The sequence below is a fragment of the Mauremys reevesii genome, linkage group 10 (genome assembly GCF_016161935.1).
Source record: "Mauremys reevesii isolate NIE-2019 linkage group 10, ASM1616193v1, whole genome shotgun sequence".
Classification (NCBI taxonomy): domain Eukaryota; kingdom Metazoa; phylum Chordata; order Testudines; family Geoemydidae; genus Mauremys; species Mauremys reevesii.
The window spans coordinates 75,746,787-75,773,277 of NC_052632.1; the positions used below are offsets into that span (position 1 = coordinate 75,746,787).

At 43.1% G+C, this 26,491-nt stretch overlaps 1 protein-coding gene across 1 annotated transcript; it reads right to left on the minus strand.

The window, feature by feature from the left end:
- Nucleotides 1–1,195: 1,195 nt before the first annotated feature.
- LOC120374095 (cytochrome P450 3A21-like) lies at nucleotides 1,196–24,237 on the minus strand. Its single transcript, XM_039493327.1, has 13 exons — nucleotides 24,106–24,237; nucleotides 19,865–19,958; nucleotides 16,372–16,424; nucleotides 14,209–14,308; nucleotides 13,709–13,822; nucleotides 13,302–13,390; nucleotides 12,703–12,848; nucleotides 9,876–10,003; nucleotides 9,096–9,183; nucleotides 7,746–7,906; nucleotides 6,637–6,863; nucleotides 4,201–4,363; nucleotides 1,196–2,319 (listed from the first exon to the last, which is right to left on the minus strand). The coding sequence occupies exons 1-13, from the start codon at nucleotides 24,174–24,176 to the stop codon at nucleotides 2,227–2,229; spliced, it is 1,527 nt and encodes a 508-aa protein (XP_039349261.1). The 5' UTR covers nucleotides 24,177–24,237; the 3' UTR covers nucleotides 1,196–2,226.
- Between the last annotated feature and the right edge of the window lie 2,254 nt (nucleotides 24,238–26,491).

Below are 26,491 nucleotides of genomic sequence, written 5' to 3' on the forward strand. Positions count from 1 at the left end.
AACACTGTATTTGAAAAGTGATGTGGGAAATACAAGAGTATGGACTATTTTTTCCTTTAGTTTGTGAGGTATTCCAGGGGGAGCTCATCTGTAGAACATCATAAGACCAAAAGGATGTTGACAGAACAGCAACTGCTTCACTTGATTAAGGAAGAACATCTTCATGAGGTTCTAGCCAGAAATACAGGAAGCATTTCTTGCCCAAAATACAAGTGTAGTGATATATTTTGTGACAACTGTGGTGACTACTGTGCCCATTCCCACAACAAGTGAAACAAGAGGTGGTCCTGTGGGAAATGACATATCAAAGATAAAAAGGCTTTTTATCATATTTACGTCATTCATTTGACCAAGTGGATTACAAGATAGAAAAGAAATTAGTAGTACAGTGCGTAAATAGCTTATTAGATTAAGTCCATTCCTATCGCTTTGACTGAACTAAGCAATTAATCTTGTCATCCATACAATAATGAAGACTCTCATCACAGATTGTTTAGCACACACATGCCAATGCTCTGAATGTCAGTAACAATGTCTAAACACAAATTTCCACTATAGTTTATCTTGTTTATAGTCTGAATGAAGACCCATAAGACAATTGGTCTTCTCTGTTGATTAAATGGGAACTTCCTATAGCCATTGCTCAAATTATCAAATATTTGCCTAACGCAATCTCATTCATCAAGGTATGTGGAAGTTGTATTATATGTAAAACAAATGTTTTTGTTTAGATTTTGAGCAAGATAAATGATCAAATTTACCAGAGATTGAATTGAGTCGAAAATGCTATATATTAATAATTTCAGCAGTCAAGACGGCATATTTCTTTCAAATGACAAGGTGATGAACTCATTCATAATATAAAACAGACAAATGAGCTCTGATCAACATATTTTTATTGATTTCTGTCATCTCTGTAAATTACCACTTTACACAATAGATGCATTACACAAGCAATTAGTTAGCAGCATATAGCCTCACTGCAACCAGTTTATTTGTATAACTGTATCCAAACAAGAACTATTAGCACTATTCTTAAAATATCAGCAAAGAAACCTGTGGCACCTTATAGACTAACCGACGTTTTGCAGCATGAGCTTTCGTGGGTGAATGCCCACTTCGTCGGATGCAATCCACTCTTGCATCCGACGAAGTGGGCATTCACCCACGAAAGCTCATGCTGCAAAACGTCTGTTAGTCTATAAGGTGCCACAGGATTCTTTGCTGCTTTTACAGAACCAGACTAACACGGCTACCTCTCTGATACTTAAAATATCAATACATCAAAAAAGAACCTTGTAATTCACCCATTTTTCGTCACCTCTATTCCCACTCAATAATAAAGGATAACTGATTCCTGTTGGTATCAAACAAGTCTCTTCTGCATCTTGAAAGAGACCGTACTTTTCTCCCTTTTGGGAAGGAGTACCGCTAGAAGAGAGTCAGACCTGGCCTGCACTCAAGTTTAACAGTGCCTGACTCAGCACAGTTGCCAGTAGTCATGTCTGTCAACAAGGGTTAGGTGTGGTTGAGTTTAATTAGCTAACACAATACTGAGCATGGTTTGCCCTTGTCCCCGCTTACTGCTAAATTGTGTTCCAAGCCCATTCAGCTAATGCAATTTGCTGACAACTCTGTTCAGACTTGATTAAATTCCATACTGTAGACCAGGTAGCAGAAGATAACTTTGTGAGTGAGGTGTTGCTCTTTAGTGGAAACTTTGTATAAAATATATTTACAAAGTAATCAGAATTAGAAAAGCTATTTACTGTATAATTACTGTCCAATGACTCAGATTACATTTTTGACAAACATGCTTTTCGTATGCAGTGGTGTTGTAGCCATATTGATCCCAGGATATTAGAGAGACAAGGTGGGTGAGGCAATATCTTTTATTGGACCAACTTTTGTTGGTGAGAGATGAGCTTTCCAGCTACACGGAGCTCCTCTCCAGGCCTGGGAAAGGTACTCATGAGTGTGTCAGCTAAATACAACATCCAACACATAGTTTAGCATAAGTAGTTAGCATATAGTCTAATGGTTCCTTACCTCACCCACTTTGTCTCTCTCTGTCTCTCTAGTCATGCTTTTCTGCAAATATTTAGCAATTGTCTTCTGAATTAAACTCTTCTGTGCCTACATCAGCTTCCCAGAATAATGTGTAAAGTATCTGTTGGTACAGCAGCCATTGGCCTCTGAAGAGCTGCTATAAAACTCCACTGGATTTTACTCCTTCGATTCTGTGGTTCTGGGGACCAACTTCAGAATGATAGGGTCCACTGGAGTTATGAATGCGTTTGAACTCAGTTTGAGAGGTATCTGCAGTAATTAGAGAAGGTCATTTAGATCCCTCTGAATAAAAGACAGATAAAATGGGGATATAGGACAGAGGCATTTTGTTCTTGGGAATAGGACTGTTTCTGGCTTACTCAGGAACACAAACGCTTGTATATCTGTGTCAAAGGTCTTCGGTTTTCCCTGTTTGAAGTTTACAACAAGATTTGTGCTAAACATGGATGTTTCAGTTCACAGTGGCTTCATGCAAATCTCCTGGGGTTCACAGACCTCCCTCTACCATTGGTTTAGTTGACTTGTAGGTTTAAACTAAGCCAAAATCTCTAAATGAAACTCGTATTGAATAGGTTTGCCTGATTTTTGGGTAGAGGCAGGCCTGGACCAAACCACATATCCAAATGGCTTATTTTGCAAGTGACAGCATTCCATTAACATTTTGGCTAGGATTTGGTGAAGGTAAAATTGAAACTATCAGCATATATATCACTGCCTTTAGGTAGAATGGTCTCTTTCTGTGTAGTCCTACTGAAAGGAAGTGAGTTGAGTCCTGATGAAACTAAATGAACCAATAACAAACATTCACTTGCTGTCCTATAACCAATTGTCCAAGAGAATACTTTTGGATGCTCATATGGGCACCTACTGAAATGCTATTTGTGGAGATTGATTATTTATGATCGTTCTTACAGTCCCTTGCACCCTTTGGCTCCATGACTCACAACTAAATATTTCTCCATGCAGGGGCGGCTCTAAGAATTTGGCCACCCCAAGCAGGGCGGCATGCCGCAGGGGGCGCGCTGCCGGGCGCCGGTGGTGTCCTCTTGCAGACGTGCCTGCGGAGGAGCCGCTGGTCCCGCGGCTCCGGTGGAGCTTCCACAGTCATGCCTGCGGGAGGTCCACCCGAGCCGCGGGACCAGCGAACCCTCCGCAGTCATGCCTGCGGGAGCTCCGCTGTCCCACGGCTCCAGTGGACCTCCCGCAGGCATGACTGCGGAAGGTCCACTGGAGCCGCCTGCCACCCTGCCGGCAAAATGCCGCCCCAAGCGTGCGCTTGGCGCGCTGGGGTCTAGAGCCGGCCCTGTCTCCATGATGTTCAGGGAAGGAGATAAATGTGCATTTCTGAACAGAAAAGTTCCTAGTTCCAGGGAATGACAGAGAAAGGATTTCATCAAGAGTCTAATATGTCTGTGTCACAGTATGTCTGCGTTATAGTACTCCTGGTTATGGTTTGTGAAGGCCTTTGGCTTTCAGATATGTAGTGTTCATCTCAACAAGAGGTTGTTTCCTGCTAAAAATGTTTAAAGCCTATGATCTTAATATTTGTCAAAGCAGGTTATAACTTTGCATTGGAAGTCTAGGAATATTTTGACTCGAGCCATTGTTTTCTTAGGGAAATGTTACATAGGCAACTAAGCAAAAGGGATTTGGACTTCAAAGGGGCCACTTTACTAAATAGATGAAGGATGAGCCATGATTTGCAGAAACCTCACCTTAAGCTGCCTAGGGACTTGAACACAAAAACAAGGACTCATTGATAGTGTAACTAGATATGAGTCAAGCCATTTCATTTCTGTATGGAACACTATATGCTGATATCAACTAATGTACCTGATTGAAGGTTTCCACTAAAGCTGATTAATCCTGCTCCCTCTCCTCTGCCCTCTAATTTCTCTCTCCTAGACAGTCTCTTTTCCCTTTCAGAATATTCCATTGTAAATTTCAGACTACTTCACATTATGTACACTAAATATGGTGTATAGTCTGCCGTGTATTATACCTGTTCATTTTGCATCTTGTGTTGCATATTTATCTTGCACTATATTCCACTGTTCTAGCCAAATAAATTGAGGCAGTTTTATATTAACTGTTTTTGTAAATAACTGCATATAAATCTGGATTTCTCACCGGAGTTTCTTTGCAGGGTCTGAAGGTGAAATTCTGCAGCAGACTGGCAATAGCAACTTTTACGGAGAGGAGAGCAAACCTCATTCCAATGCAGTTCCTGGGTCCAGCTCCAAAGGGCAGGTACACATAAGGATCCATCGTCTCTTTGTTCTTTTTACTGAACCTGGTTCCAGATACAAGCACATGAGCATTTATGCAGGAACTGAGACACAAATTCTTGCCTGCTGTAACTCCATTGACATCAGCAGAGCCACCCCAGGGGTGACTTCACCAGAAATGTCTTTTTTTTTTTTTATAAAGAACATGTTCAGTTTTGAGGTACAGAAACATGATCTGGTTTTAGAAATAAGTCGTATTGCCACACTAATGGTCTAACAATTACCCAGCCTCTTGCCATATGTGGGAATTTCAGTTCAAGATCAAAGTTCTATCCTTTCTCCCCATGACTTCATGGGAACTTCATGAAAGCAAAGTCAGGGGTTGCTTCACAGCACCAGAGCCCTTACTGACCTCTACAGAGGATGTCCTGAAGAATGGCTGAACTGCCCTATTTCAGGCAGGAAGGTATCTTGGGATGAGTTTGGGTGGGGAAGAGACTGTGTCAAATGGTGTCATAAATATAAAGGGAAGGGTAAGAACCTTTATGTATGCAGTGACATCAAATCGCTCCTGGTCAGAGGTACAAAATCACTTATGTGTAAGGGGTTAATCAGTTCCATTAACCTAGTTGGCACCTGACCAGAAGGACCAATGAGGAAAGAAAATACATTCAAATCTGGGTGGGGGGGGAGGTTTTGTTTGTGCTCTCTGTGTGTTCCCTCTTGAGACAAAGAGAGAGACCAAGCAGGTAATCCAGCTCCTACTGAAATGATGCATCTAAAATTACAGAAATTGTAAGTAATAGCAAGGAAATGCGTTAGATTATCTTTTGTTTTCACTTACGAATTTTCCCAATGCTAAGAGGGAGGTTTATTCCTGTTTTGTAACTTTAAAGGGGGGGAATCCTCTGTGTTTAAAGTCTTTTTTATTACCTTGTAAAATTACCTTCCATCCTGATTTTACAGAGGTGCTTCTTTTACTTTTTTTATAATAAAGTTATTCTTTTAAGAACCTGATTGGGTTTTAGTGTCCTAAAAAAACAAAGGTGTGGTCTGTGCTCACTTTGTTAACTTATTTGGTTGGTATATTCTCAAGCCGCCCCAGGAAAGGGGGTGAAGGGGCTGGGGGGGCAGGGAATAGGGCTCCAAGTGGCCCCTCCCTGAATGCTTGTTTAAATCACTTGGTGGTGGCAACAATACCATCCAAGGAAAGGAAATTGTGCCTTCAGGAAGTTTTTAATCTAAGCTGGTGAAATATAAGCTTAGGGAGTCTTTCATGTGGGTCCCCACATCTGCACCTCAGTAGAAACTTGACAAAGTACATAGAAGTGTCAAGTGGTGTCAGAAATGAATTTCAACCTCAGGCTGGACAGGAAAGTGAACAGCAAAAACAAAGAAACCGAGCTGGCAATCTGCTCCCATAGGATACAAGGAGTTTTCCTGTGGAGGTTCAGTTGATAGTCCTTAAAACATCTGAGTGAGAGTTCTAGGCAAAGCTTCTGCAGAGTAATGAAGTCCCATTAATGCTTGTGATTATCAGTTATATTGACCTTCTAGCTGTTAATGATGTTGTCATATAACATTGCATTGCAACAGTACCACCTCATCATCAGGGCCAGCTCCAGACCCCAGCGCGCCAAGCGCGTGCTTGGGGCGGCATTTTGCTGACAGGGCGGCAGGCGGGTCCGGCGGAATTTGGCCGCCCCAAGCAGTCATGCCTGCGGATGCTCTACCGGAGCCGTGGGACCAGCGAACCCTCCGCAGCTGCGGGAGGTCCCCTGGAGCCGCGGGACCAGCGGACCCTCCGCAGTCATGCCTGCGGGAGGTCCGCTGGTCCCGCGGCTCCGGTGCACCTCCCACAGGCATGACTGCTTGGGGCGACCAAATTCCTAGAGCCGCCCCTGCTCATCATGGCATGGTCTGTCATTGGTCAGGCTACTGTCAAGTGTAAGTGCAGGGCCATAGACATCAGTCAGGTGGACCAGGCAAAATGTTTCTCTCTATCTTCTATGTGTGACTGTTGTAAAGAGGAGTGGCACCTTGGAGACGTGAGCATTGAGTTCATAAATGAAAGACCAATAGAACTCAGACACAGTTGCTCATATTGGACATATAATCTTGCTCCTGTTGAAGTCGATGGGGATTTTGCAATTGGCTTCAGTGGGAGCAGGAGCAGGTATTTTAATATGCTCTGAAGACTCTCTGCCTGTCTTGTTACAAACAGTTATGAAGGTTAAACATGACAAGGAATTTCTTTGCAAGAGACTGATATTTAAGAATGAATTTAAAGATGTCAGTACTGTATATTGCTTTTTCCCTATCAATATAGGTTCTGTACCTTTCAGGTCTGAATTCCTCTGATTCTGGCCAATATTCTGGGATACGATGCAGAAGATAGGGTGGGATTATAACCACGGTGCCTTTGGGAATGATCACTCCATTTATCTCTACGTCTTTCTTGCAGACCCTTTCAATTCGCCCTCCAAAAGGAAAGAGCCTGAGGGTTTCACTCACTGTCATATCAACATATTCCATCTGCATCAGGGCATCATAAGTGAGAGGTGCCTTTAGTGGAAAGCAAAAATGTCTGTCAGGCATGTGGGAGTTTACACATCTAGTTTTAATCTGATCAGTGTTAAAACCATCCTGTCCTCCCCAATTTATCTCTTGTCACAGTACATGTCCTAGGTATACTGGGGGTAAAGCTAGGAGTTAACTTACATTGAGGACAGGAAAATCAAGGTGAACAGGAATCGGTGCCCATTTTGTTTATACTGAAAGCTTAGATGGAAAGGGACCCCCCTTAAACACACAAGCCGTATGAAAACAAGGCTTGTAGTTAAAATTGGCAGTTCTGAGCCTCTTGCTGCGGCCAAAATATTGGTTAAAAGTGGCTTCAGTGGAGAGAGACTGGTTCAGGAGCCCAATGTAAGAGATTATAAACACAAGTTGGTACCCATGAAAATGCAATGAGTTATCATTTTGCCCTGTTACTGCTCCATGTCTCTCAGCCAATCTCCCCTCAATACTGTGCATATGCTTTCTCTTCTTACATTGGCCCCTTCCCTCCTCCTTTGCCTCTGCCCCATAAATACCGTATTGTTGAATAGCAGGATTAAGAAAACAGAGGTAAATTGTCCCTTTTAATATTCATTGTTGAATGGTGGGATTTTGATGAGAGATAAATGACTGAAGTTGGTGGAAATGGGGAGACATAAAGACAAACAGATACAGAGAAGACTTATATGTGGGCTGGTGAAGATTTCTTTTATTGTCTTCTCACTGTATCCTCCTGAGCTCCCAAAGGATTGGTGAATCAACACTTAGAATATTTTTTTAATATAACCATTTAATTTCTTTAAAGAACAGTGTTGCTGACTTTGAACTAGAGAAGAGGGATTTCCCATAAAGAGACGCTATACATCACTGAGCATCCAATACTCTTACCTGGTTGGGAAGAACAGAGTCTATCTCCTCCTGCAGCTTCTGCTGTACATCGGGGTGAGTAGCTAGACTGTAAACTATGTAGCCAAGAATGGAGCTGGTGGTCTCATAGCCACCAAAAATAAAGATAATTGCTTGTGCCAGAATCTCGATATCAGTCAGGACTGTGAAAGGAGATTAAAAACAGGCAGAAAAGGTGAAGTCCAAATGCACAGTATGTAGACTGTGCTGTTTGTGGCACAGTACATATTGTATTTTATATACATACACACAGATGAGGAAGGTTTATCTTATTGTCCCATGTGCAGGAGCACAGGGTTAAGGTAGGTGAATTAGATGCTAATAATTGATTTGAGTCCCTGGTATTGAGAGTTGGCTTATTCAGAAAACACCAGTCAAAACAAGGAAGTCAAGTTTGCTGTTCCTCTTCAGGTATTATAATTATAGTTTGCTATAATAAAAAAATCATGTAACATGTATAATCCTGCCACAATCCCTATGAAAGTTTCTCCTAATTAAAGCAGCAGGGCCTAAAGAAATTACTAGATGTAAATGATGGGTGTACATATCACCCTGTGGCCTGATGAACCTGTTCAGCAGGAAGTTTGGTGTAAGGTCAGTGAGCTCACTACATCCCTGAAACCTGGAGCGTGAAGCAGAGACCTTGGTCTGGAGTTGATGTAATCATCACATCCTTGTAGCCTGTAGAGCAGGGAAAAGACGACTGAAGGGGTTAAAATGAGAATGTCTGTTTGGATCTAAGCTCATCCCTCACCCCAAGGCTTGAGTTCTACAGAGGGAGTAAATTCAGTCCCTGAGAGAAGAGTACTATTTGTGTCCTCTGAAATGACCCTGCTAACTAATGAATGGTCAATTGCTGGGCTCCAGGGGCAGCTGTCTTCTCCCCTTTAGGCAGAGAAGGGTTGTAAGGTGTGGGGCTTTTTGAGGATGGTGTGAGAAAAGAAAAAAAGGGGGGGAAATCTCACAAATCACCTGCTTCCATCCACCTCTGAAAAGAACTGAGAATATTTGCTCATAGTGATAAGATATACAATGCTGACAAATATTTGGGAGAGTGAGAAGGGGCAGTTTGTCCCTGGGTATATAGGTACATACCACTGCAGTATCTTTCATTGAACAACCCTAATTAATATGCTATAGAAGATGCCATGGAATGCATTTTTTTAATTGCAGGAAAGGAGGCAAGTTACCTATTTTATATAACACTGTTGTGCAAATGTGCACATGAATGAATATAAATCTTCTCTCCAGTTTAACAGGATGAATAATCCTATTCCCCTCAGTCCAGGAGCCTCCAAAGGGACTCAGTTATAAATAATTTCATGGTTTTACCTTTATTTGGGTGACCCAACCCATTGCTTTCGTGACTGGTGTTTAAATTCTGGGAGTCAATCATCAGCTGCAGGAAATCCACTCGGTCCTGGGAAGAGAAGTAACATTTAGAAGACAGCTGGCGGCACAGACAGCAGACTTGGACTCTCATTCTCACAAGGAGCACTGAGTAGAGCCTGGAACCACAAAGCTAAACCTCTTTAATCCAGATTACTTGGAACCCTTTTACGGCTTTACAATTTCGGGGAAAATAATCAGAGTAAGTGTATTTCAGACCCCTATATGATAGGGTTTAATATTCTCCCTGGGACTGGATTGAGGATGTCCTGCAGGATAATAAGAGTGACTCTGTTCTCTTATCTTTGGTGTGAAGACCACGTCTTTTATGGGGACCATGTTGCTGAATATTGAGTATTTGTAGTCATTACTATATCTACTGCTGAGTAAGCAGTATCTCTCCCTCTTTCTGCTCCAGCGTCCCTAGGCCACTCCATGGGTGATCACATCTTCTGCCAGTTTGCTGTCAAATCAAAAGCATTGCAAGCCCAAACTGCAATTGCTTTTACCCTGATGTAGCCCGAGGTCACTGCTGCATTCTTTCTATTCTGTGACTCTGCTGGGACTTTAATTCAAGCAAAATTCTGGGTGTGTTGTTGTGCTGGCTTCTGGTCATTATTTGACGTAAGTTGCATTTTAATGCTGTCATGTGAAGAATTTTTCACGTGGGCTAACTAACTGGATAATATTCTTTGGTTCCATCATTGGAGAAGTCTTCCTTACCGTGCGGGTTTCTCTCTTGCGCTTTTCTATTATTTTGGTGACTGCCCGTGTGAAGAATTCCAGGGCATCATTTGAGAAAACGTTCACATTCAGCATATTAAGAAGAGGAGTAAGGAATGGAAATACAGCTAGAGCAGAGAGAAATTCATTGTGAGAGTGAGGCAACCTGGGCAAAAAAATCCATTTCTTTAAAGTATCAATGGAAAAATATAATCAGAACAATAAATTTGACAACATTTAGACCCTTTTCTGAATGACTCAGAGTCCAGATTTTACTGGTTGGCTGTTAGGATCCAAATGACAGTCTTAGCTGAACCAGGCACTGAGCAAATACAGTGATTCAAATCCAGCTCCAGATACTAGCAACCTAGTGCCCAATTCAACCCTGGAGCAAATGGGACCTGCTCCCATTTACATAGGCAAATATGCTGACATGGTGCAGTTTGTGTACTACCCAAAGGCAACAGTGAGTTGAGAGGGATAATCCCTCCTCAAACGCAGTTCCTTCTTAAACTCTGCCTGGGGCAATGCAGCTTCACACTACCCCTTACTAAGGTTGCTGCCGCCCTGCTACAATTTAGCCCGGTGTCTGAATACCTGCCCCAAGAACATTCCAGTCGGATTAACTCTCCTATGGGCCTGGGCTATTAGATTTTTAAGGAGCCCCGGGTACAAGTCTTTTTCCTAATTTAAAACAAAATGATCACAATTCTGGCATTGAGGCTATTAACACTATACTAAACTTGCCTTTTAATTAATATAAAGCTGTTCCATGGTTACATTTCGGTGTTAAACATGTAGAATATAGTTAAATTAATTCAAAATAGCCGACTTACCACCTTAGAACAGCTGTTATATTAGTTTCTTTCTGGGAGAGCGTTTGGGTGCAGGAGGAGGCTCCTGGCTGGGGCAGAGTGTTGGGGTGCAGGCTTGGGGAGGGAGTTTGGTGCAGGAAGGGATTCTGACCTGGGGCAGGAGGTTGAGGTGCAGGAGGGGGTGCGAGGTTCAGGCTCCCGGCCAGAGGCACAGCAGGGCTTCCTGCATGCCATGGCCCCACACCACTCCTGGAAGTGGCCGGCTGCTGACCCATCTGTGTGCACCCTCTGTGGGGAAGGGGACAGTGTTCCCAGCCAATGGGAGCTGCAGGGATGGTGATGGGGGCAGGGGTAGCAGGTGGAGCCACCTCCCACCTGCCAGGGGCTGCAGAGATATGCCAGCAGCCAGCCACTTCCGGGAGCGGCATGGGGCCACAGCATGCAGGCAGCCTGCCTGAGCCCTGCTGTGCCAGGGCCTCTCTTAGCCCAGGGCCCTGGGCTGCAGCCCCTAAAGCCCCTGCATTAATCCGGCCCTGCTCTCAAGCCATGTGTATCTGGTGGTTTTTTGCCATTGAGACTGGGGTTGATAATACTGTGCGAGTGCAAGACATTCCTCCAGCTATCAGTAGCAGTATTCCACAGAAATAGCTTCCCACCCCAAGAAATCTTTGGAAAAAATGAACTAATAACAAAGCCTGGCGTACTCAGGATTAAAATATTGTTGCCCTTTTTGTCCTGAGCAGCTCGTCAAGATTTGGGGCTGGAAGTAGAAACTGGTGCTAATCAGGCATTTCTTTGAAGCAGTTTTGTTTGTCTACAAAGACTGTGCAAAGTCCTGTCTCTCCGAATGCAGAAGGAACCAAGAACAAAAGGAGCAGTTTCTTAGGTAACAGAAGCCTCTGTAGCCAACATCAGACCCAAAAGCTCACTTTATCTTTTTCCAGGATCAAATCTGTGCTTACAGGCGCCTGCTTGGCTTTTTCTTGGCTCTTTTCCTCTTCCTCTCTCTGTTCTTGACTGTGACCTCAGTATCTGTGTGTACTCCCACACCTGCTGGTCACAATACCCAATTGAACCCATTGTCCCTGCGGTGCTAGTTTCTGGGCAGACTGTATTAGGCTTTGGGCTGGTCTACACTGGAGGGGGGGGGAATCGATTTAAGATACGCAACTTCAGCTACTCTATTCGCACAGTGGAAGTCGAAGTATCTTATTTCGACTTACCTGGCCGTCCTCACAGCGGCAAGTCAACTGCCGCGGCTCCCCTGTCGACTCTGCTTACCCCTTCTGCTGAGGTGGAGTACGAGCATCGATTCAGGGATCGATTTATTGCATCTAGATGAGATGCGATAAATTGATCCCCGATAGATCGATTACTACTCGCCAATCCGGCGGGTAGTGTAGACGTGGCCTCTGTTTTAGGTGTGGCCCCTTAAGTGTCTCTTACAATTATCTTAAATGGAAAACACATTCACACTCCAGCTTGAATGAGGCTTTACCTCAACCCATAACAAGGTTTCACCCAGCTCATGACAATATTCTGAAAGCTTTGGAGTTTTTTTCAGACTGGCTTGAATGTTCTCAAATCCTTTACTGTCCCATACCCTAGGAACCAGATCCAAATCTCCACTACACTATTGTGGCCCTTCCTACCTGCTATACAATAGAATGGACAAATGTTGGTCTTATTTGTGTCAACACAACTCCATTGACTATAGAAAATCTTGTCTCTTTTAGAGATTACCATAGCCATTGGGGTATAAATGAGTATAATTTGACACAGATAAGACCATCCTAGTGTAATCATAGAACTGGAAGGGACCTAGGAGGTCATCTATCCAGTCTCCTGTACTTATGGTAGGACTAAGCAATCAAGGTGGAGAATTTAGTTTCCCTAGACATTAGCTAAGTTATGGAATGGAGCAGTATGTACTATTGTTGCTCCACTCATTCTTACTGAACGTCAGGATCACAAACTTGGCTGGAGTTTTCAATGAGCAGGAGCCAACTTACTTAGCAAAATAAAAAATGGGGAAAAGTCAAACTTCAGTAGTTTCTTAGCCTCCTTCACAAATGGGTCTTGGGGGTTGTTCATGGAGTCAGTATTCACACCAAACGAAGTGCTGGTGATAACATCCATGCTGTAGGCACCAAACACACTGAGAAAAGACGGAAAATAGAATACGGATTATGGACTTAACATTTGAAATAGGTGATTATAACCTTTCACTTGGTTCACATATGACACCTCCTTAAAGAAAACAAAACCCTCAGGAGGAATCCTCTTTCCTTCTCCTGAAAACAAAGAAAGATACGCAATACCAGTATTGCATCTGTGAGGAAACAGGCAAATTTCCAAAAAGCCTCATTCAGAACTTGCATAGCCTAGAATCTCGTAATCTTCCTCGGGGTATTACATAGTTATTAGCTCATGTGTAGCGGAATCTGGTGGAGTCAGGCCTGCTCAAGTGTTGTGATTATCTTGTCAGTTAATGGCTGTGGCACCCCAGACAGACACAATCCCTGCCCCGAAGAGCTCACAATCTAAAAATCACACTATATCAACAGCTGTTGTCTGACAAGTCCCAGCCTTGCAGGACAGAATTACTCACTCTTTAACAGCTACCGGCTTATCCTTTTCCACTTGCTTCTGAACATTTCTCACCAAAACCTTCCCATAATGTACCATGATGGGAAACATCTGAAATATAAATCAGAGCACACACATAAAAATGTCCTATTTAAGGATAATTAATATAGTAACTTTTCCTATTTGTTTAACACCTGGTTTCTAGTAGCCTAGGGGAGAATCATAAACATTCACAAACATCATCGCTTTCAGCTTTCTGGGATCTTCAGTTTAATCCTTTTCCTTTTTACATTAGGCGATGCAAAGGAAACAAGCTGATTTAGTAATCTGATTCTGACAGAAGAGACCAGACCATTGTGACTATCTTTGCCTCAGTGCTGTCTGCACTGGCCCAGTGGTTTAGTTTGTGACTGCTCTTCTGGGTTTTACCTCCTTTAGCTTCCCACTGGTGAAGGTTGGAGAGAGCACAGTGCGAATCCTCTTCCACTGCTCATCCTCAGCTAGGGAGATAGCCGACTTCATCATTCCTGTTGGACCAAATCTCTGGGGGGAAAAGGCAAAGCACAGAAAGGATCATATTTAGCTCTCATTGATTGTTTCAACTGAGTGGAATCTGTCCTGAGCGTTTTGCATTACCAGTTTCAGTAAACTATCCTAATAGGTTCAACCGCTTTTTAAAGTGCAGTCAAATAGGTTTCTTTGAGAACCAAAGTACTCTATTCCAACTGAGCTTTTCCTCCCTCCTTCTTTAGTGCAGGAGTGGAGTGACGTGCAGTGGAAAATGAGCTTAATCCTAGATGTGCATTCATTCTCATGTACTAAGAGATGCTAATGCATACCTATACTGTGTGTTTCTAACAGTAAGTGAGATTGTTTTCGTTTAAGACTTTATTACGTCTTAATGAAGAAGATTAAAGATTGGAACCTACCCGGCGGTTGGTAAAGGTGGTGTAGCACTCTTTCACCAGCACCGTTTTAATGAGTGTAGAATCCAGGATAACCAGCGCAGGCTGTCTGCCATCGTAAAGCCTATGGAAAAAAGAACACATTGCAAAACCCACCACTGTCAATGGAAAATAATGAATTCAATGGAAGCTCCTTCATCAAGTTTTCTATGATGGCCACAATATCTTGTCTTCATGAGCTTTTTATAGTAAAGTCCATGACTGGGTATGAAAAATAGGAATATGTTTTCTGTAATCTTTCATTTATAGTCATCAAGGTGCTACTGGTAACAATAGGTAAAGGATTTGCAGACAGAAGTGTGGTTTTTAAGTTGATGATGCTCATTTAATTTCATCCCATTCTTCCTAGTTATGTCTTTTTCAAATCCTCTAAATAGCACCACTGCCTTCTTGACGTTTACATCCTTCAGATACATGTAGACCATTCCCTACAAGTCCTCATTTTGCCAAGCAATACATACTCAGTTCCTTAATCTCTCTTCATAAATCGATCCCTTCATTCCCACTGGAGCTAGAATAGAATTTGTACTGAAAACATCTTTCCAAAACTAGACAAAGGACACAATTTTTTCTGTGACACAAGCACCTTGTCCTGTGTCATTAGGTAGCATTTCTACATTATAGAAATAGAATAGACATGGAAAGATTTTTTACAAAAAAGAATGTACAGCAGGCTGTCACCTTGACTCATAACACAGTGTGAAAATTAAGAGATTTCTTCAAGTTTCTTTGCAAAATTTTAAAGAAAAGATCCAAGTGTACGGGAGACTGAGCACCTACGACACCCACTGCAATCCATGGCAGTTTAAGGTGCTGTGAATCATCAGTTGTTAACTCTTGACATTTTAGGCATTTGTGTTAAGTTTCTGATGGCGTACTGATTTCTGGCATCAAACTCATGAATTTTGCCCTTCTTCAAAATGCCCACCCTTTCCCATTACTTTCAAAGTGTTTGAAGCCTGAGGGTGCCCTTAGTGAAGATGGCTTCCATTTCCCTACTTTGCGCGTAGAAGTGAGGCCGCCTCTAGTAAAGATGTTTGCTCCCTCACATTGTTTCCAATGGGCTACCCTCAAGAAACATGGCTGCCCTTGGGCTCTGTATTGGGAATTATAAGGAGACGATGGGAGGGAGAGAAGGCAGGAAGACGGCTGGTGCAAGGATATGTGGACTGCTGTAGGGAGAATGAGGTGGAAAGCAGAGTAATGTGGGTTGTAGAAGGAGACTAGGGCAGAGGAGGCTGTAGGGAGGATCAAGGAGCTCAGAGATATAGGAGTGGCGGAGTGGAAGACCCACTGCCTATCGTGCTGACTGGTATTGTCTCATTGTTTCCTTGTCCTGTTGTCTTTTGTCTTATTCTTGGATTATGAACTCTGCGGCAAAGACTGTCTTTTTGTTCTGTGTTTGTACAGCTCCTACCACAATGAGGTCCTGGGCCATGACTGGGGATCCTATGTGCTATAATAATACATAATAACAACTAATGGTAGAAGAGTTTGTGGGGAAAAGGAGAGAAAATTGTGTGGGGAGGGGGGCATTTAAAGGTATTTTCCCTAGACTCTGAAACTTTTTGAGAGCTGTTACAATGAATAGATATATACATTGCTGAAAACAACAAGGTGTGTTCCAGGTGTAGAGCCAGAGTTATAATCATAGTGATAAAAGATGAAGCGAACATCCAATGCAGAAAAAGAGTGGTGGTAATGCAGATGTATTGCCCTTCATCAGGACAGATGTAACAAGGCAGACCTATCAGTCTATCTTGCGTATTTCTACAGCTCCTATCAGCTACAGTATTATGGCTGTTTCTCAAGGGAGTATCTGGGGTATATATATACCCTCTGTCACAGGTTTTAAACAAGAAGAATAGAACACCTGAGTTATAAACCCTGCTGGATCCTGTTCCTATTAAAAAAAGTGGGAATTTTGTTATTGTCATCACTGAAAGCAGGATCTAGTCATTTGGATCCAAATTTGAACACTTTTCATCTGACAAGCCAGGTTAAGCTCTCTATAACATGATGTTAAGCTCGCTTCTTCTGATGGATTTTTTTTCACCATCTGATTTAGATTTTGGGTGAACTTTAAAGATCCTGAGCTGATGAATACTGTCTAGTAAAAATACTCACCCCCAGATTTTCCCATATTTCTGAAAGCAGTTTTGGTCAAAGTCCACCATACCCTGCAAAAGGAATTTTAAGATGGAATTAGAAGTGGAGCAAGAGTACTCAGGCAGAAATTTCAGCAGCTACATGGCAGAAACAGCCTAGGGACTCGAGGATCTACATTATAAGCAAATGCTGCCCTCAGATAGACATGCACATTGACTTTGATGGTTACATCATACATGTATCTGTGCACATAGTTCATCCTGATGTTCGTTATTGTGATTTCTTTTTTTAAACCACAAACATAGCTGGGTAGGCTTGATGGGTCTGCCTGTCTTCTGGGTCTGCCTGTTGCTTGATGGGTCTACCTGTCATTCCTGGGATGGGTTGGAAGAAGGGAATATTCTACCACAGGCGTAGGCAACCTATGGCATGTGTGCCGAAGGTGGCATGCTAGCTGATTTTCAGCAGCACTCAGACTGCCTGGGTCATGGCCACTGGTCCGGGAGGCTCTGCATTTTAATTTAATTTTAAATGAAGCTTCTTAAACATTTTAAAAACCTTATTTATTTTACATACAACAATAGTTTAGTTATATATTATAGACGTATAGAAAGAGACCTTCTAAAAACATTAAAATGTATGACTGGCATGCGAAACCTTAAGTTAGAGTGAATAAATGAAGACTCGGCACACCACTTCTGAAAGGTTGCCAACCCTTATTCTACCATAAGAACATAAGAACATAAGAGAGGCCGTACCGGGTCAGACCAAAGGTCCATCTAGCCCAGTATCTGTCTACCGACAGTGGCCAATGCCAGGTGCCCCAGAGGGAGTGAATCTAACAGGCAATGATAAAGTGATCTCTCTCCTGCCATCCATCTCCATCCTCTGACGAACAGAGGTTAGGGACACCATTCTTACCCATCCTGGCTAATAGCCATTTATCGACTTAGCCACCATGAATTTATCCAGTCCCTTTTTAAACATTGTTATAGTCCTAGCCTTCACAACCTCCTCAGGTAAGGAGTTCCACAAGTTGACTGTGCGCTGCGTGAAGAAGAACTTCCTTTTATTTGTTTTAAACTTGCTGCCTATTAATTTCATTTGGTGACCCCTAGTTCTTGTATTATGGGAATAAGTAAATAACTTTTCCTTATCCACTTTCTCAACATCACTCATGATTTTATATACCTCTATCATGTCCCCCCTTAGTCTTCTCTTTTCCAAGCTGAAGAGTCCTAGCCTCTTTAATCTTTCCTCGTATGGGACCCTCTCTAAACCCCTAATCATTTTAGTTGCCTTTTTCTGAACCTTTTCTAGTGCTGGAATATCTTTTTTGAGGTGAGGAGACCACATCTGTACACAGTATTCGAGATGTGGGTGTACCATGGATTTATATAAGGGCAATAATATATTCTCAGTCTTATTCTCTATCCCCTTTTTAATGATTCCTAACATCCTGTTTGCTTTTTTGACCGCCTCTGCACACTGTGTGGACATCTTCAGAGAACTATCCACGATGACGCCAAGATCTTTTTCCTGACTCATTGTAGCTAAATTAGCCCCCATCATGTTGTATGTATAGTTGGGGTTATTTTTTCCAATGTGCATTACTTTACATTTATCCACATTAAATTTCATTTGCCATTTTGTTGCCCAATCACTTAGTTTTGTGAGATCTTTTTGAAGTTCTTCACAATCTGCTTTGGTCTTAACTATCTTGAGAAGTTTAGTATCATCTGCAAACTTGGCCACCTCACTGTTTACCCCTTTCTCCAGATCATTTATGAACAAATTGAATAGGATTGGTCCGAGGACTGACCCTTGGGGAACACCACTAGTTACCCCTCTCCATTCTGAGAATTTACCATTAATTCCTACCCTTTGTTCCCTGTCCTTTAACCAGTTCTCAATCCATGAAAGGATCTTCCCTTTTATCCCATGACAGCTTAATTTACGTAAGAGCCTTTGGTGAGGGACCTTGTCAAAGGCTTTCTGGAAATCTAAGTACACTATGTCCACCGGATCCCCCTTGTCCACATTTTTGTTGACCCCTTCAAAGAATTCTAATAGATTAGTAAGACACGATTTCCCTTTACAGAAACCATGTTGACTATTGCTCAAGAGTTTGTTTTTCTATGTGTCTGACAATTTTATTCTTTACTATTGTTTCAACTAATTTGCCCGGTACCGACGTTAGACTTACCGGTCTGTAATTGCCGGGATCACCCCTAGAGCCCTTTTTAAATATTGGCGTTACATTAGCTAACTTCCAGTCATTGGGTACCGAAGCCGATTTAAAGGACAGGTTACAAACCTTAGTTAATAGTTCCGCAACTTCACATTTGAGTTCTTTCAGAACTCTTGGGTGAATGCCATCTGGTCCCGGTGACTTGTTAATGTTGAGTTTATCAATTAATTCCAAAACCTCCTCTAGTGACACTTCAATCTGTGACAGTTCCTCAGATTTGTCACCTACAAAAGCCAGCTCAGGTTTGGGAATCTCCCTAACATCCTCAGCCGTGAAGACTGAAGCAAAGAATCCATTTAGTTTCTCCACAATGACTTTATCATCTTTAAGCGCTCCTTTTGTATTTTGATCATCAAGGGGCCCCACTGGTTGTTTAGCAGGCTTCCTGCTTCTGATGTACTTAAAAAACATTTTGTTATTACCTTTGGAGTTTTTGGCTAGCCATTCTTCAAACTCCTCTTTGGCTTTTCTTATTATACTCTTGCACTTAAGTTGGCAGTGTTTGTGTTCCTTTCTATTTGCCTCACTAGGATTTGACTTCCACTTTTTAAAGGAAGTCTTTTTATCTCTCACTGCTTCTTTTACATGGTTGTTAAGCCACGGTGGCTCTTTTTTACCATGTTCGGTTAGGGGCGTTCAGACAATCCAATAGATGCCCAAGTAGTTTAGTAGTTAATAAATAAATAAAAAATTTCCTGTTATGCAAATACAGTGTAATTGTCAGAAGGGACAGAATGCTGCCCTTTTAAGAAGGAGCCATGTACTTTTGCTTTGCTTGTGCCATATAAGGAGGAAGCAGGAAGCCTGCTGAGATGGGAAAGTGAAGCTAAAGCTGGTAGCTGGGCTGAGAAGACTCCTGTATAAGCTGTTCCTGAGGCCTATGTGACTTCCAATGACCTTGTGAGCAACAAGACCCTCCTAAGAATATCATTGGATGTGTGTGCCCATATGTCAAACCTGAACTTAAGGCAACTGTAAGTAAACCGTGTACCAAAAAAAATGGTGTAAATGTAAATGGTGAGTCTGCAAGCCAGCTACATCTATGTTTGTCTTTTTTGAGTTAGCACCAAGGTCCCATGAGATCCTTTACTTGAGGTGTACAGAATAGGTGTCATGGTCTACATTACAGAGACTATCTGCTGTCTTGGGTCTCCACATGCGAGCAGAGCAGCTTGTACAGGATATATCCATCAGTGCAGTGTAAATGTTTTGGTACTGTAATATGAGGGACGTGTATTTCTCGAGCCCTCAGTCACTTACTTTGCGATACTCCAAGATGGTCCCAAAGAAAGGCAGGGGTGTTGGCCCAGGAATACCCAGTTTCTTAAATAAACCATATGGCCAGATCCCATATCTGTAAAATAATAAGAATCTGAAGGTCACATAACACTGACAACAGGCTGTTGGATCTCAAAGCTACCCAGGGGCAGCGGAGCTGTTGCACTATAACAGGAATGAGGCTGTGGAAAATTTGGTCCAAAAATTAGTATTTTGTAAATCTATTTAATAAACACAGCCAGTGATAAGCTTCACTGCTGAAATAGACCATCAATGAGCGAGCCCTGAGGTAAAAACAATCATCTCATAAAGGAATAATTGCTCCAGTAGAATGGATCCTTCAAGCCATTAGCAAAATGCAAAAGAGAAGCCTCTCTGGGCTCATTGCCAGCATAGGGAGAGGAGCCAATAAAGAGAGAACCATGGGGAAAAAAAGCTTACATATGTTTATTACAGACAAACCAAAGCCTCGCCAGACATTATGTCCTGAGCGGAGCTTTTATAAGGCTGCACTTTAATTTCATTTATTGTTCTCCCTGTGCTTAACCCAATGTTAGTGCAGTGGTGTGTCGGGGAGCCTAGTCTGACGGGTTTCTGTTTGGATTTTGTTGACAGCTTTGCAGATTTCTCTTCTCTGAAGCACCCTTTTTTGGAGGTGTAAAGCTATTCCTTCTACCTCAGGGCTCTCTGCTTCTCTATAAAGATCTGGGCTGCAGCATTTTGAAGCTTGTCTTTGGCTGTGTTGAAAGAGCTTTTCAAAATATTCGTTTCTGGATGGAGGTTACCAACTTCCCATGGAAGAACTTTATCACTGGGTGAATGTTATAGCTCTAATGTTTAGCAAGGAAACCTTAGCCAGAGGCCTTGTTTAGGCCGGAACAAGGAGGGGGGTTGTGGGGTTTTAAAAAGGGTGAGTGTATTGAAAGGTTGACCTCTTGCTGATGCTGTATTTTATTGTGCATCATACTGACACTGGAAATTGTATAAGATGTTTATCAATATTGATAAATTCATGCAAAGGATCCCAAAGCAGTTATACACTGAGCAATAGTCACCCCACCGTCTATCCCAGATTCTGCCACAGTAAATCCTAGACTCAAACTCTGTCTGGATGCAGGAGGAGGTTGTGGTGGGAAGTGTCGACATCCTTCTGTCTACTGGAAGCTCCTCAAGGCTAGTGCTGCCCAAAAAATGTCTGGTGATACACAAATTTAGCACATTCCCTCAGCTACCTCTACCAGCAGAATTCCATTGAAAGCCCTACTGTGATTTAATGTACAGAAAACTCAGATGGGAGGCAATAGCATCACTATGCTTAGCTCTTCCCCCAGGTGCACAGAGATAATAATGGAGTTTACTGACCCAGCACTGAAATGCTACCAGCTCTGGAGTTTTTTCATAGACTATCAGGGTTGGAAGGGACCTCAGGAGGTCATCTAGTCCAATCCCCTACTAAATCATCCAATTTTTTGCCCCAGATCCCTAAATGGTCCCCTCAAGGATTGAACTCACAGCCCTGAGTTTAGCAGGCTAGTGCTCAAACCACTGAGCTATCCTTCTCCCTAGTGGCCTAGTCACCAAGGGGTACAGCACAGGCCTGTGAGTTAGGAGATACATGCTCTATTTCTGGGTCCGTCACTGACTTGCTGTGTGATATAGGGCACATCAGTTACTGGTTTGTGCCTCTGCTTTCCATTATACAAAATTGGGATGACAGTACTTCTCTTCCTCACACCTTGTCAGGGTGGTTCATTCATTGATGTTTGTATAATGTTTTAAGATTCCCCAGACAGATGGTAACAAACTCCAGGCCCAGTTGAAATCACAGGGGAATTTTAGGATAGCAGAGTAGAATTACCTAATTTGAAATGTTGCCAGAACACTACAGACTAACAAACACACTTGTAACTGTAATGTGATCTACCCAATCTGTTCCTTTCCACCTTGAGAAAGGGGAATGGTGCTCCAATTTAATCCCTGTAGGTAACTAGGAAGTTTTCATATGAAAACAAAAAGAAAACACTGCATTTTGATTTGTTTGGGATCTAAGCTACCCCAAATCTCAGTGAAAGGGTACAAAAAAATGGATAGTAGAGCTGGGTGAAAAATGTCAGCATTTGACATTTCAACAAATTTGTCAAAATTTCAAATGTCAAGAACAAAATGATACAAGATTGTGTGACTATTTGGACCCATTTTTAGTTATCTCTACTGGCTAGTGTGTGGGCAAACCATTGCCCTTCTCTGGGTAGAATCACAACTGTTCAATCTGTGTATTGCCCTATACTTCTAACAGCTAATAAAGATTCTCCTTCAAGTGGGCTGTACTTTCAGAGCAGAAGGATTTAGCTTCTATTACTGTTGTCACAGGGAAGTTCGGAATAGCCATGGAATGCAGCCAAATGACACCTGGGAAGTCCTAGAGACAAGTTTGTTGAAATATCAGGGTTTGGATCAGCAAAGGATCCAAACTGAAGAGCAGAATGTACATGGGGGCAGGAGAGAGGGTTTGTCCTTGCACAGCCCACCTCAATCTAAGACATGCAAAGTTGTTCAAGAATTAGGTGGTCACAGTTTTGGAAGCCAGATATTACTGAGTTGTAGGAGCTGGATAATTGCCAGTGTAGATCAGATAAATGGATTTTGCTATTGACCACATTAATCATTAGGCTCTGTGCTTAAAAACCTGCAGTCTTTGTCTAGCTCTGTGAAAATCTGTGCTGCTTTTCCTGCCTCAAGGAAGGTAGTTGGGAGGAGCAGGCTTAATAAAAAGATCCCTCAGCAACTTATCAGAAGCAATGAACTTCTAACTTCTACAGAAGTATTTCTCCGAGAACCCCATGCATACCCCAGTCCCCTTCAAGCCATTAAAGGAAGAGCAGCATTGGCAAGTGAGAAAACTAGGACCCATTGCCACCCTCCAGATTGCCCTCCTGGATGTTGTTTTCCTGTATTGTCTTTCTGCTACTCTTTATTGTTGAAGTGTGTTTGTGTGTGTATTTACATATGTAAATTTTTATAGAGCTACATATGTAAATACTTCTATTTACTGCATATTCTATCTCTACAGCAGCTTTAAGATAGTCCTTGCCTCACAGAGTTTACAATCTCTTACTACATGTTTCTACAGCATGTAGCAGAAGTGGTCTGCGATCCTGTTTGGCAATTCTAGGTGCTACTGTAATGCAAATAATAGGAAATTATAACCTCCACCAAAATCTTAGTAGACAGCTCTGTAACTCACCTAGCAGATACAGGTATAATGAGTTCCAAAGGTTGGAAGCTGAAGCTAGAAAAATTCAGACTAGAAATAAAGCACAAACTTTTTAATAGTGAGGAACAACTTACCTAGGTATGTGGTGAATTCTCCAACAGTTGCTGTCTTTAAATCAGGACTGGATAACTTTCTAAGAGATCTGCTATAGCTGAAACTGAAGTTATGAGTTTGATGCAGAAATATTGGAGGAGATTCTTTGGCTTGCGGTCAAGGCTAAATGATCATAATGGTCCCTTCTGGCCTTAAAATACATGAATCAATACAAGTATCCCCCGCTATCACAAGGGGATAGTTATTACCTTCATACTTTGTAACCAGATAATAGCAATTCACAAAAATACTCTGTTCGCAGATCTCCCTAGATTGGATTAAGAATGGCTGGACCATCCCTTTGTCAATATGTCTTTCAAAAAGGTTTGCTAGCCAGAGAGCCCTTTGAGTTCAGAGGCTACAGATCCTACAGCAGTGGTTCTCCACCAGGGATCCAGGGCCCCCTGGGGGGCTGCAAACAGCTTTCAGGGGGTCCGCCAAGCAGGGCCAGAGTTAGACTTGCTGGGGCCCAGGGCAGGAAGCCGAAGCCTCACCATGCAGGACTGAAGCCTGGGGCTCTGCACCCTGCCACTTGGGGCTGAAGTCGAAGCCTGAGCAACTTAGCTTTGCGGGGGCCCCTGTGGTGTGGGGCCCTGGGCAATAGCCTTGCTTGCTACCCCCTAACACTGGCTCTGGCTTTTATATGCAGAAAAAAGTTGTTGTGGCATAGCTGGACCATAGGGGTTTTATAACATGTTCGGGAGGCCTGAGAAAGAAAAAGGTTGAGAACCCCTGTCCTACTGGACTGAAGCGCAGGTTGTATTTCAGGAGACCACTGGAATTAAGAGATTGACAGTTCTCAAGATCTTGAAGGACATAGCACAAGAAGAGAAGTAGTGTATAGAACTGCACTTACAGTATCAGGAGAGCAAGGAGGGTGATCAGAAGACCCCAGGTCTCAATGGAGAAATATGGAAGGAAATTCATCTTTGCTCTGTACTCCTCTCTCTGACTAGTCCAACTTTGATTTTCTCGTCTCTGCCCTTGATTAGGTTTGCACACTAGGTAAAATGAGAGAGAGTTTCACAATTTTGTCTGTTACTCATGTGACGCAGTGGCCTCTAAGTGAGCCTTGTGAAAGGGGAGGGAGGAGTAAATGCCAGTGCAAGTGGAAAGAGGCAAATCCAGAAAGGTTATGTTATCTTATGATGTAAAGTATCAGAGGGGTAGCCGTGTTAGTCTGGATCTGTAAAAGCAGCAAAGAATCCTGTGGCACCTTATAGACTAACTGACGTTTTGCAGCATGAGCTTTCGTGGGTGAATACCCACTTCGTCGGATGCAAGTCTTGCTGCAAAACGTCAGTTAGTCTATAAGGTGCCACAGGATCCTTATGATGTAAGAGCATCTGAAACTAATCTCAAGGGTTTTAAATTTCTTCAATACAAATAGTTCAGTCAGCAAATTGCCAGCAATTCCTAACCTGTGTGAGAGATGTTCCTTTATTATGGTGATAATCTCATAGACTTTAAAGCCAGATCATCTAGCCCAGGGATCGGCAACCTTTGGCCCATGGCTGGCCAAGGTAAGCACCTGGCAGCCCGGGCTGGTTTGTTTACCTGCCGCATCCACAGGTTCGGCCAATTGCGGCTCCCACTGGCCGCTCCAGGCCAATGAGGGCTGCAGGAAGTGGTGCAGGCCGAGGAATGTGCTGGCCACCGCTTCCCGCTGCCCCCATTAGCCTGGAGTGGTGAACCGCGGCCAGTAGGAGCCGCGATCGGTGGATCCTGCGGACGTGGCAGGTAAACAAACTGGCCCAGGCTGCCAGGGTGCTTACTCTGGTGAGCCACGTGCCAAAGGTTGCCGATCCCTGCTCTAGCCTGTCCTCTTGCATAACACAGGTCAAAGAACCTCATCCAATAATATCTATATCAAATACATAACTTCAGTTTGAGCTACAGCATCTCTTTTTAGATTATAATAAGGTCGTTTTAAAAATTCAAGGATAATTATGTTCATTTAGTAGCTATCCGTATCCAAAAGCCTCTGGTTTCCTTAAGGGAAATAAATATAAATACAGTTACAATTTTAAAAAATAAACCCTGTTCCCATTAAAACATTTCCAAAATCAGGAGACAGAGCTGGCTTGACCAGGAGTTAGGAGTAGGAGTAACCATACCATCGCATCTCCAGTGGTCCCATCAGTTTAGTCAAAATTTAAAACTTTAATTAAAAAAAAAAAAGTTGCTAGCCCTACTGAAGAAAACATATCTAATGTGAACCAATGCAGTAATGTCTTCCTGAGTCTGCAGGCAGAGAGACTGAAACAATGGGCATGGTTCTCCACTCTCTTACACCAAGCTAATGCCGGCGACATTGCTTATGATTTGTACCAGTGTGACAAAGTGACCTTCCCATTCATGAATGTGGGGGTGTAGCAGGGTGGACCCCTGCTCCGGCCCTGAAGGGGTTAAAAACAGCCCTGGGAAGGGGCTGTGGCAGGAGAAAACAGCCTTTAGGCTGGGCTGATTGGGGAAGTGGCTGCAGCTGGGGCCACACCCCAAACAGAGCTACAGGGCCTTATAAGAAGGCCAGGGAAGCCAGAAGCCAAGACAGTCTTCCTCTGCCTGAGGAGGGAGATGGGCCTGGCTGTAGGGAGCTAGAGACCAGATACCTGGGTGAAGCAGGGCTGGGGAAAGGCTAAGGAGCTGGGGAGCTCCAGTCTGGAAAGCCCCAGACTGTGGCCTAGCATTGGGCTAGCAGGTACTGGGGGTTTCAGAGGGCAGCCCAGGGGTAGGCCAAGGCAGCAGGTCCAAACCCTCCTTGCCTGTGATGAGTAGGCTGATACTGCAGTCTGCCCCAGGACGTGGGGCTAGACAATGACTGGCAGTAGCCATATGCTGAGGCAAGGTGGGGATAGAGGGTGAGGGTTCCCTGAGGAGGGGAGACCCAGAGAGAAAGGGGTTACTGCCAGGAGGCAGTATCCCATGTGAAAGGGCACCGGGGTCCAGGGAGGGACAGCTGGGGCCAGAGGACAGGTGGATCACCAGCCTGCAGAGGGTGCTCCAGGGCTGGAACAGAGCTAATTCCCGGAATCACCAACAGGAGGCGCCACAGGGGTGAGTCCGGCCCGTTTACAGGGGGTGTTCACAATTTAAACATCACTGAGTAGAATTTGGACTTGTGAGCAAGACTTGAGGAGAGACATCCAATAAACCCTTTCCCACACAACACAAAAGCACCAAACAACCCAAAACATTAAAAGATATCTGCGTTCGACTCTCCCTATAGACTGGCACAGGTG